Source organism: Cetorhinus maximus, chromosome 22 (assembly GCF_964194155.1).
Source record: "Cetorhinus maximus chromosome 22, sCetMax3.hap1.1, whole genome shotgun sequence".
In the NCBI taxonomy this organism is placed as follows: Eukaryota; Metazoa; Chordata; class Chondrichthyes; order Lamniformes; family Cetorhinidae; genus Cetorhinus; species Cetorhinus maximus.
In genome coordinates, this window is record NC_135900.1 from 17,491,519 (window position 1) to 17,503,927 (window position 12,409).

The 12,409-nt window shown below is 41.4% G+C and overlaps 1 protein-coding gene across 2 annotated transcripts in view; it reads right to left on the reverse strand.

Annotated features, from left to right (window-relative positions):
- Positions 1–12,409, reverse strand: part of ano6 (anoctamin 6) — a 162,895-nt gene that overhangs the window by 37,890 nt on the left and 112,596 nt on the right. For both annotated transcript variants that reach the window (XM_078567863.1, XM_078567862.1), the window contains 5 exons: positions 7,267–7,372; positions 4,065–4,125; positions 3,201–3,343; positions 2,512–2,589; positions 176–404 (listed from right to left, as the gene is read on the reverse strand). In XM_078567863.1, coding sequence (XP_078423989.1) covers positions 176–404; positions 2,512–2,589; positions 3,201–3,343; positions 4,065–4,125; positions 7,267–7,372 — 617 coding nt within the window. The remainder of the gene's footprint in view (positions 1–175; positions 405–2,511; positions 2,590–3,200; positions 3,344–4,064; positions 4,126–7,266; positions 7,373–12,409) is intronic.

The window sequence follows — 12,409 nt, forward strand, 5'->3', positions numbered from 1 at the left end:
GTTACGGCAACACGTGCACAACAAGCACGCTGGCATGTTGTCGATCAATTTAAGCAATTAGCTATTAGGCCATTTTTAAACAGCTGACCTTGTCAACCACAAGATAGATTTATCTTACAATTTAAAATGTTTTCTGTTTTGGTTCACTATTACTGACATTGAAAAATGGACTTACCAAAGTTAGTGATCCATATTGCAACTCTCTCATAAAGCATATTCAAGATCATAATGAACAAAAAGTTAATGATAGAAGCTGTAACAGAAGTGGCCATCTGTGGAGTCAGATATTCTTTGAGGGGTTCCAGGTCGTCATCTATTGCTTTGCGGAGGTTGGCAGAGAACTCAAAAAAGACAGCCAGCCGATAGACAATAATGGCAACTACTGAGGCAATGATTAGTGAGATCTGGAAGAATATTGATTTAAAAAATCTAAGTATAATGAAATCTAAAGAAAATTAATGATAAAATCACGCATAATTCATAGACCTGAGATATTTTTGACTTTTAAACTATGGGCTGCATTGTACAATGGAGCTGGGGGGTGGGTGGGGAGATGCACTGTTAGCACCACACCTCCCCCCGCCCCCAACTCCACAGTGGATGGAAAATCAGCCAGAAGCTGACATGCACCCACACCTCCCCCCGCCCCCAACTCCACAGTGGATGGAAAATCAGCCAGAAGCTGACATGCACCCAGGAAGCCTGCCCCACAGCCATAATACGATGCGGGTGGGCTAACTGGTTAACAGTGGGACTTCCATCGCTCAGCTGCCAATCTAATTGACTGGCAGCTCCATCAGTCCCACGGCGCCAGAGCTCAGTAGTGGGGTGAGTGAGTGTGGCCCAGACTGCAGGAAGGAGCCCGAAGAGGATCATGGCTGCCCAGGATAGGCAGGTCCTGGGATTTTAGGGTAGGGAGGTATCCTAGAGTCCAGGGAGGAGGGAAAGGGGTGGTGGGGGGGGTGGGTAGGGTTTTGTAGGACAGGTGGCGCAGAAAGGTGGCATGCTGGGTGGGGGTAGGGGGTTACCCCTGATGCTCATGCAGACCTTAACAAAAAAGGGCCTGCACACCCCTGCCTGACTGCCCATGCTAACTGCATTATGGTGTGGGCAGCGAATTATTCAGGTCATTCGCTTGCTAACCAGATGAATTGACCTTTAATTATTCATTTAAATATGGTGGGCAGGCTGCCTATTTCGGTGCCTGCTCACCTAGTGTATTATGGGGGGCCAAGCTGGGGTGGGTGGGTGGGAAGGTGGTGGGCACACCCCCCCCCAAACCCCAATCCCAATCCCGCTGAAAACACACCCAGCGGGGCAGATAAAATCCAGCCCTACTTTTTTTTTGTCTTCTAGACAGAAAAAGAAAAGAAACATTCTCCAATAATGCAACTGCAGTTTACAGAGCTCCAGCTGGGGCATAAGAACATCCCATCACCAGAACACAAATTCAATTAGCAGAGAGCAGGCTAAATAAAAGGAGAGCTCTAGGGAGACCAGTGTCATTGCAACTCTTTAGACCAGAATAGCATAATTTTAAGGACTGACTATAATAAGATAATCTGGCATTAAAGCAAAATAACATTTTGATTTCTTACTTTTTTTTCCAACTTTCATGTTGCTTCTTACCTTGGAATTGCTCTCCCAAATTGCTCATTTTTTTCACTTTTTTCTCCCACATAATCCTAATCTTCTTTATTTCTGTCAATTATTAACCCTTGGACAGGAGGTCTTGTGGCACTGTGCATAGCATCCCTAACTCTGGGCCAGAAGCTCTGGGTTCAAGTCCCACTTCAGGACTTGATGGTCACCGGATGGTGCGTTAATAATGTGGCCAAACAGGTTGATTCAGCCTGTAAATCCTTTCAATATGCCTGATGGCAGGCAGTAAGAACGGGAGAGTTTCCTGGTCAGCCATACTGCAGATGGCAATGGCAAAACCACTGCAGTACTTTGCCAAGAATAATCATGGGCCAATCCAATGGACATCCATGGTCGCCAATGCCTGGCATTAGGGCATGGTACCTGAAGGAAGGAAGGATTAACACCCTGTCCTTCTTGCTCCCAATTTTGCTGGTTTAGGGCTTGCTTCTCACCCCCCCTCATGCGTTCACCTTCCCCTCCAAAATCCATCCTGACAATCATTAATTCTTCTTAGTAGACAGCACTGCAATTGGCATTCACAATGTTCAAAATTTTATCACCTAACATCAATTGGGAAACCCACTACTGATGCTGAGTTTTGGCCATTATCTTTGCTCTTCCTCACTCTTGATTCTGTATAAGTGAAGTTTTGATATTGTAGCAAACATGCTCGACCTTTTTCTATTTTCTCCCGATGAATAATTCTGAACTTTGTGACTATGTCACCCACTTCCTGCCAGGGATTATTTCAAAACAAGCATTTTCCTATTAAAATAATCTTGCTCCACACTGATTGAAACATCCTTGCCTCCTTGTAATAAATACACAAAAATAGAAAAATTGTTAAAATATTAACAGCTGTCTTACCCAGAAAAGAACTGTGCCCCCACCACAAACTATTCTCATACATCTTCCACAGGCTGAGTAAGGAACCAACTCTTCTTCCTGTAAATGAAGAAGTCATAACTATTATACAGTAATTTATTTAATTTTCTTAAATTTAAAAGCTTGCAATTTGACTATTATACAATACTTTATTTAATTTTAAATTTAGAAGCATGCAATTTTCCAGTCTGTCTTTCAGATGGTAAACTTTGATTCAAATTCTCAGGGCTACATATTGGAGATGAGTTAACAGTGTAGGTTCATGTTTCAGTTTGAATGTATCTCACTGAGCTTGATCTAATGCTATAAAAATGTCTCTTTTATTGCTTAACTGCAACTTAAAAACTTTGCTCAGTGCAATGCGGTGCAACCACAAAATGAAAATTCAAATCCTTCTATTTGACTTGATTGCATTGCCAAGTTTGGAGGAGAGAGCATTGCAAATATTGAATTTTCCTTCATTCTACAACAAGTTGGTCTTGGTTAGTTTTTTCTGGTCTTGGAAAAACCACATAGAAGCGAATTTCATTTTTGTGTGAACCTAGACCGTTAGTGTATATTTATATACCTGATATAAACTCAAATGAAAAGTGAAAGCAAAATCTTCTTAGCAAGTTATCTTGCATGCTTTTTCCACAGTCTTGACAGCCATACTCAATTCACTCATTTACCTGTGTAATTGGATTTCTTCTTGGAATAGTGCATTTTGCTTCATATTCTGGCCGGCGTGGCTCTTCCTGCTCCAATTCCACAGTGTCCCACTCATACTCCAATTCCGCCTGTTGGCGTTTCCAGAACTCCAAAAACACAGTCACTGCCAAGTATCATGTGGTGTTATAATAGCTACCAAACATCAGTGAACGTGCATCAGCACTTAATTGACAAACAAGTCAAGCAGTAGGTTTGAAATCCAGCAACAAACTAAATGATCTGAAGGTTGTATGTGGTGAGATCTTAAAGAAAGTGAATATTATTGTGGTCCCAGAATACATGTGAAAAGCAGCTATTGCTGCATTTTAACACGTTTTTAGTGTGAGTGTTACATGATGTAAAATAACAACTATTTATCATGAAGGTTTTTCTCTGCCATCTAATCTCATGATAATCCAGTTCAGTTGGTTAAATAGATTATTTGAGATGCGAAGAGTTTACATATAATTTGCTTCAGCAGAGCTCAGATACCACTGAACAGTTATTTCCGCAGTCTTCTAGAACAGATAACCGAAGCATATAATGAAAATTCGTGCAACAAATCCATTTAAGAAAATTTGTAGAAGCACAGTTATTAGCGAGCTGGCATGATGATGATAAGTGGGACATCACCATTTCCTAGAGTGCTGTACAATTGCCTTGGGAGGTAGGGGAGGGGAAAAGAAAGAGAGGGTTACAGAAGAATTTCCCAGTGTTTTTCCTATATTGGCCACAGTTTTTCTAGCTGATTGTTTGGCTAAAGAATTGGCCAATGAGTCTATTTGAATTATTACAACGTAAACACAATAATTATTCTGAAAGCAAAACAGCTGCCATTTACTTACCCCAAATTCCCATAAACACTGCATACACTAGAGTTCCATAGTTGTCAAATATAGATAATTTCTGTGGAATATATATGAAAATGTAATAAACACGAGCACAATAGTATGCCAAATATAAACAGGGCTTAAAATATCTCATGGCATTCTCATAGGATATTCCGTTTTTTTCATGCTGTGTGAGATGCCACATTTCATCTCCTATCTGAAATTCTAATAGAACAGATGCTACCTACACCTTTATGCAATTATAGGCAATTATAAAGATGGATGTCGTGGGTTTTGACATAAACTGCAACATTTAACACAAAATAGGAAATTGTATTTCTTAAAAGAATGGAGGGAAACGTCTGGGAGACTGAGGGGAAATTTAATTACATTGTATTCAATTTCTAACCACTAGGTTTGAAAGTGAAATTAAGGTGTATTTATTTTTGCATTTCCTGCAAAACATAAAGCTAAAAAGGTGGCTCAATCCATAAAAGACTTTCTATTGCTTTAAAGCGTAGTTGCGCTTGACAGAAATATTGGAAATGTTAATGCCTTACAGGCATGCAAATCTAATTTTTAACACTATACCTTTTTACTCCTGGGTTTGACTAGGAGACTTCACTTTTCTGTAGTATTTACTGGAATGGGTGTTCTCATTGTGGTTACTTACCTTACACTCTGTAGCTCTGCTAGGAATCCATCTGCAGAATTTGACCCCATTAAAAATAGTTCAATTTTGTTTATGAGCCAAACATTTTCAACTAAAGTAGATGCAGTGTATTTGGATTTCCAAAACGCATTCGATGAGGTGCCACATGAAAGGTTACAACACAAAGTAAGAGTTCCTGGAGTTGGGGTGATATATTAACAGTGATAGAGGACTGGCTAACTAACAGGAGACAGAGTTGGAATAAACGGGTCATTTTCAGTTTGGCAAATGTAACCAGTGCAGTGCTACAGAGATCATTTATAAGACTTTTATAGTTTGGGACCACAGCTTTAAATGTAGGATGAATGAAAGGGGTCTTGTGGCATGTTCTGGAGTGTGCCTGATAGTAAACCTGGATGGTTTGTTAGAGATCAAAGTGTTTCAGATTGTTTTATTGAAGGGGAGGGTATTTACACTTGGAGACAATGAAAGCAGTTTCTAAGTCTACAATTTGTAGACCGAAGTCCCAGAAACGTGTTATCGACATCAAGTGATGTTGTAAACTATCCCTTTACTTCCAAGATTAAATGGAGTTGGGGTGAAAGATGACTGATTAGCATTCCTACTTGGATTCAAAGCTAATGTGTTTCTCATTGCCATGGAGAAGAGGATAGAGGAAGCCACTTTGGGATCAGTTTGCAGGCTTCCCTAAACCCAGAAATATCACAGACAGTTGTTGCAGTTTTGTCTTGGGTGGTCTGCAGCTAACTGAGAGGTAGAGTGCAAAGGATAGATTCAGCCAGGCCTGCACCTGAAGCAGAGAAAATGCTGACTTAATTGTTCACCACGCAGAACGTGGTTGGGGGCTTGCACTCAGACTGAAGGTTAAGTTTATGAGGCACTAAGAGAGGCTCGAAGATTTGTCTAGTTTGGAGTTAGAAGAAGAAATCTACAGTGTAACCCTCACAGTGAGAGAGTTCTGGGATTAGTGGCTGGGAAAGTAAAAAAGGAAGCAACCCATGGGATGCTGGGAGCAACTGTGAACTGTTTGCTATAAAAACTGTAACTGTGTGGAGAGTGTGATGGATGATAAGTAACAAGGAACTGTTTACCTCTACAGTTTTAAAATATAAGTTGCCTACAAAAGAAAATAATATTTATTCAATTGTGTTTGTTTTTTGGTCATTTGATATGGTAAAAATTTTAAAATGTGAAAGCTTGATATGTCATTTCTGGTAGTTCAAATCTCCTTTTAAAAGAGATCGATTTCTACGGCGATCATAACATGGTCTATATTAGTGGCTTGGATGAGCGGACTGTATTGTAGCCAAATTTGCTGACGATACAAGGATAGGTAGGAAAGCAAGTTGCGAGGAGGATACAAAGAATCTGAAAAGGGAAATATGTTGTGAGTGGGCAAAAATTTGGCAGATGGAGTATAATGTGAGAAAATGTGAGGTTATTCACTTTGGCAGAAAGAATAGGAAAACAGAATATCATTTAAATGGACAGAGACTACAGGATGCTGCTATACAGAGGGATCTGGGTGTCCTTGTACATGAATCACAAAATGTTAGCAAGCACGCACACCAAGTAATTAGGAGGGCAAAAGGAATGTTGGCCTTTTTTGTAAGGGGGATGGAATATAAAAATAGGGAAGTCTTGCTACAACTGCACAGGTGAGGTGATACCTAGAGTACTGTGAACAGGTTTGGTCTCCTTATTTAAGGAGGGATATATTTGCAAGGAAGCAGTTCAAAGAAGGTTCACTATGCTGATTCCTGGGATGAAGGGGTTGTCTTATGAGGAAAAGTTGAGCAGGCTGAGCCTATACTCATTGGAATTTAGAAGAATAAAAGGTGATCTTATCGAAACATATATGATTCTGAGGGGGGCCTTGATAGGGTAGATGCTGAGAAAATCTTTCCCTTTGTGGGAGATTTAGAACTAGAGGGCACAGTTTAAAAATAAGGGACATTCCATTTAAGATAGAGATGAGGAGGAATTTCTCCTCACAGAGAGTCATTAGTTTTTGGAATCCTCTTCCTTAGAGAGTAATGGAGGCTGAGTCATTAAATATATTTAAGGTTGAGTTAGATAGATTTTTGATCTACAAGGGTTATAAGGGATAGGCAGGAAAATGGAGTTAAGGCCACAATCAGGTCAACCATGATCTTTTGAATCGATAGGCCAAATGCTCCTGCTCCTATTTCTTATGATCTTATCATTCATATAGATTCTAGTATCGTATTTTTGTGCTCTCAATTTAGGTGTCACCTGAACAATTTATATGCACTTTATAGGTTTGATAGGTATTAAGCAAAAGTTATTTTTCTTAAATTACCAAAACTTCTTAATTTGTATAATTGTTAAATTGACCAAAGAAAAGAATTATATTCCTGTCAGGACTAAATAATAAGTTATACATATAGATCTCTTTTTGATTTCACATAACTATCTAGGATTAAAAATCACACTAATTAAATTCTGATCATTGGTTATTTAAAGAAGTAGTGCACTTAAATAGCATATGCACATGAAATAAGGCATTAAGAATGCACTAACCCTTGACGACTGACATGTAATATTGAGTCTCCAATATGTACATTCTCCGTCACATTGGGGACACATGATCATAAGGCCTCCAATCGCAGGATCACAAACTTCCTGACTGTAAAACAGGAAAAAAAAAGTCAAAAATCTAATTGTTGTAACACAGCACAGCAGTTTATACATAACATAGCTCTTTGCAATATGAAGCCTTGTAATGTAATTCTGTTTGACACCAAATTATAATAACAGAATGGGTAAACTGGTGAAGTAGCCATACCCACATTACTGCTAGTGGTTTTTAAAAACACTGGCCAGGATTTTTAGCTTGGCGGGTGGGCGCGCGCCCAACCTAACCGAGCGTGAAATGACATGCGATGACGTTGGCCGAGCATTTCGACGTCACTGCGCAGTTGCGTGATAGTTCAGCTGGCGCGCACACACTGGAGCCGGAAGCGCGCCCTCCAACAACTTAATGGCCTTAATAGGCCTTTTAATTATCAATTGTCCTGAATTTTTCACTGCCCATTCAACCTACAGGTTGGCGGGCAGGCGAAAAGGCCAAGCGGCCTTTGCAAATTTTTTTGGAAACCTCATCCACGGGCGGGACGAGGTTTCCAAAAGCAAATACAAATGAAATAAAAACTTTAATTTTTAATTAAAAACATGTCCCTGCTCATGTGCCAGGGTCACGAGGGGACATGTTTTATTAAATTCTTCTGATGCTTAATAATTTTTTTCAATATATTCTTCATCTCCCTCAGGCAGCTCCGTGCCTCCGGGAGTTTATTCAGTGCTCTCTCGTGCGCATGCGCGAAGTTCACGCTAGTCCTGCGCGCCCTTCTCCCCCTGCCCCCACAGACAGTGCTCAGCGCTGCCGCACGCATATCACGCGGGGTGGGCCTTAAGCCACATGCCAAGGGCAAAATTCTGCCCACTGTCTCCTGCCAATGTTAAAATGGTTGCTGATAGCCATCTGCACATACGCACTGGTCCGCACACGTGCAGAAAACCAATGACGTCACTCCCCTGTGCCCAGCTTGCCGAAGCTACCGCATTTTGCACTAAAACGTGAATGCTTGGGTAATGTGAGTTAAGGAATGTAAATTGCAGCCAACGTTTTGAATTATTGATAGCTTGAATTAAGTGACTTTGAGTTAGGATGCATCATCTGCAGCAATGGGTGTTTCTCTGTAAATGATTGGTTTATGATTCACTTTCTGTTTATTCAACAGTGACTTTTCCTCTTAGCTTTTAGCCAGATTAATCAACCTTTGATTTTTTTTTTTTGAAGGCTGAAGGCTGCAGAGTGTTACACATTGTGGAACAGGGACTGGGGTTGTGGGGGGACAAGCAGGTTATACCCCAAGTCTCATTCTTGTACCAATGCCATCATTGAAGTGGTATTATTAATAATGGAACAGTGTACTTTCTCTCCCCATCTGAACTGTGCATGCACAGCATTGGCAACAAACACAGCCTTTTAAAAATCGTGAATGGCTGTCAATTTTGTAAAATTCTAAGACATCAACAAACTGTGCACATTTCGCACTTTGAAGAAGTAATGTACTTGACCTACTGCCAAATCAAAGTAAATGGGTGAGATTCTCAACGTGTGCCCAAAATAGTTGTGAAGTGGAGATTGCGGTACCTGCTCAAAGCCATGATCAGGAGGCCTGAACAATTTCCAGAAATAAAAACAGAAAGTGCTGGAAAAACTCAGCAGGTCTAGCAGCATCCGGAGAGAGAAACAGAGTTAACGTTTCAAGTCGAATATGATTCTTCTCCAGAATAGAGCAGAATAGTTCCAAAGAGTCATATTCATCTCTGTTAACTCTGTTTCTCTCCTCACAGATGCTGCCAGATCTGCTGACTGACTTATTCCAGCACTTTGCTTTTTCTTTTAGATTTCCAGCATCCGCAGTATTTTGCTTTTATTTTGGACCAATTTTAGGTTCAGCTGACAACCCGCTGGTGCCAAATGGATGATCCACAGCAGTTCGGCCATTTTGCAAAATTGCAAAGCAGCCAGAGTCCACAAGGAGCCAGCTGGCAGGTTGGACCTGTCTGGGGGGATGTGCTTGAAAGTGGGTACAGGGGATGAGGCTGATCCCCAGGGTGGGCTAGAATGAGCCGACAGCAGGCCAGAAGATTCTTATGTGGTTAACAGGAGCAGGATACTACTCGGGCCCACAAAAAGCATTTAAAACAAATCAAAAACTTAGTTCAAAGTCAGGATGAGCTACAGTAGTCCCTTTAAGGACTGCTGGTTGGGATGCTCAACATCCAGTATAACAGGGTCTAGAGTGCAGGGCACGGGCTCTGTCTAATTAATGCAAACTACATTAGGGCCCTAGAACCCCTATTTGTTTATTTAAATGGCTTCCTCCTATGTTGACAGGAGTGCTGGCACCCATTTAAAGGTGGCTCATTAATTGCTCACCTTCACTATAAAATTCCCTGGCCAGGATTTTTTGGATGGCGGGGTTTCTCCTTCTGCCATCTGAAGAGTTGGTGGGGAAACACTCCAATGAGTGTCAATTGGCTGGAGTTCCTTTGGGAGGAAGTCCCACCTCAGAAAGTTGCTAGCCAATCTGATTGACCAGCAGCGCTCTAGTCCCTGCAGCACCAGACGCTGCAGTGGACAGGACTGGGACTGCAAGCAGTTCCCAGAGCTCAAGTCCCAGGAATCCAGGACTGGGTAAGTGTGGGGGTCTCAGGTGAGGCCTGGGAAGGGCGGGGGAGGGGGGGGTTTGCGGGGCGGGATTGGAGTGTCAATAGAGAGGTCAGGGTGGGAGGGAGGACCTGCAGTGACTGGACCTTACTGGGGGGTCGGGGGTGGGGTGGGGGGCGGTGCCTGATGTTAAAAGGATGCTGCGATGGAGGCGCCCCCGCCCAAGGCCTGAACCCAATTTATTTATTTTCGGGCTTCCTCCATATTCCAGAACTCCTCCTGCTAGCCTGAAAATTGAGGCTGGGTGGAAAATGGCCCCTAAAGTGGTCAATAATTAGCCACTTAAGGGTCTTAATAGGGGCAGGGGCAGGCCAAGCTAGGCCTCAACTGCCCCAGTGTGAAACTGCGGAGAGGTCAGGGTGGGCGGAATGGAACCCCATTCGAGGAATTTTACATTCAGCACCCACCCCTCCCTCACAAAACCCTGGCGGAGGAGCATAAAATTCTACCCCCAGGCTTAGAAATATTTTTATTCTGTTCCCAATTTTTTCTGCTCTTCTCTTCTTGAAGAAACGCACTGTAATTCACATCCATGTGTATACAAAATGGGCATTCTTTATATTTGATTTGAGAAGGTGAGTGAGACTACCTCCACTAACAGAGAGGGCATTACAGTCAAACCTGACAATTTCCTTTCCTGGTTTCCACAAACATTCGCTTTCTAGCATGGATTACTATGCAGCACTCAGCAGCTTGAACTCCAGGTGAGTTTATGCCCTCTCTAGTCCAGAAATGGTAGGACAATTATAACACCTCTAATCCTATCGGAGCGGAGGTAAATTAGCTCAGCCCTGAACATGGAACCAGCCTGCTCTATTGCAACACTTTACTAATCAACGAAGGCAACAAGGAAACCATCTGTTTTTGCATTACTGACCATGTACAAAGGTAGGAACTGTTTTGCTTGCTAGTGCAAGTAATGGATAGAGTTCCGAAACACACATTCAAGTTTTCAGATGTAGCTATTTACCAGCTGGAATGGTGTATAAATGCTAGGAGGAATGGGCTCACATAGCACAACTCAAGTTGTGGGGAGGGGGCGGGGGGGGGGCAACTGGAACTGTGGTACATAAAGCAAACAAAAAGAAACATTTGGTCTCATAAAAATCAATCTAGAATCTTTAACCCATACATATAATATTTGGTAGAAAAATGCTACTGCCAGATGAATTATCAGCAACAATAGTAAAAGACTAATCTACCATTGGAGCAGTTATGTTTAGTTGCGCAGTATAGCTAATGGGTTTGTAGCTATTTCAATGTTACTGTTTGCAGCAGTAATCATCTGCTTTAGGCGAGGTCCTCTGCTCATGTCCACGCTTCACGGTCTTGTGCTTTCATGTTCAATTGCTCATATGAGCCTTCCATTTCCAATTTCAAGTTGTCTAACATCAATTTCTTTCTCCCTTTTGGTCTATAACCCTTTAATCTTCCCTCAATCACCTCCTTCAGCAAGTTCTCACGTCTTAGAATATGATCAATCCAACCTTGTTGTCTTTTCTTGATGATATTCACTAACCACATTTCCTCCTCTACCATCCTAAGAATGAATGTAACTCTGTACATGGGACAGACTGCTTCAATCAGGACAGCATTTGGTGAAACTGAACTGGTGTAATTCAGCATGGGGGTGAGACAAGGCTGTCTACTATCCCCATTGCTCTTTAATGCCTATGAGGAAGCCATGATAAAAGCAGTACATGAAGCACAGAAAGGCGTCAAAGTAGGAGGTCAATTGGTGATGGTAGTGAGATTTAAAGAGGACCAGGCCCTTGTCACCAGCACAGCAGAAGACTTATAGATACTAATGGATAGAAAGAATGAAATGATTACAGCTTACAGAATTGAAATGAATGCAAAAGAAGTGAATGTTATGAAGGTTGGAAGAAATAATGATAGGAAAGCAAAGTTCAAGATAAATAGCCAACAGCTGGAAAGGTATCACACTTTATGTATCTGAGAAACATCTTGTCAGAAGATGGTTACTGCCATAAAGAAATCAAAGCTAGAATAGCAATTCCAAAGAATGCATTCTCCAAACAAAGAATTGCTCAGCATACTAGAGACCTTAAGAAAAGAGACTGATTTGGAGTGTTTTGCTATACAGGGATGAAATGTAGACCTTGAGAAAAACCGACATCCAAAGGCTAAAAAGTAGTGAAATGTGATTCTGGAGAAGGATGGAGCAGGTCACTTGGAGAGAACACAAGAACAATGAAGAAGTTACTGTACATCATGAAAAAAAAATGGAAACCTTTCAGCAGCAGTAACGGAATACTGAAATAAAACTCTAATTTAACAGTACCAAATAGAATGACTTTTAACATGGAATTCTGAATCTATTAACATGTTGTTAATTTTTTCTGAATAAAAAAATGCAAACCAACAGCACTACAAGCGAGTGTGGAATTGTACAATACAATA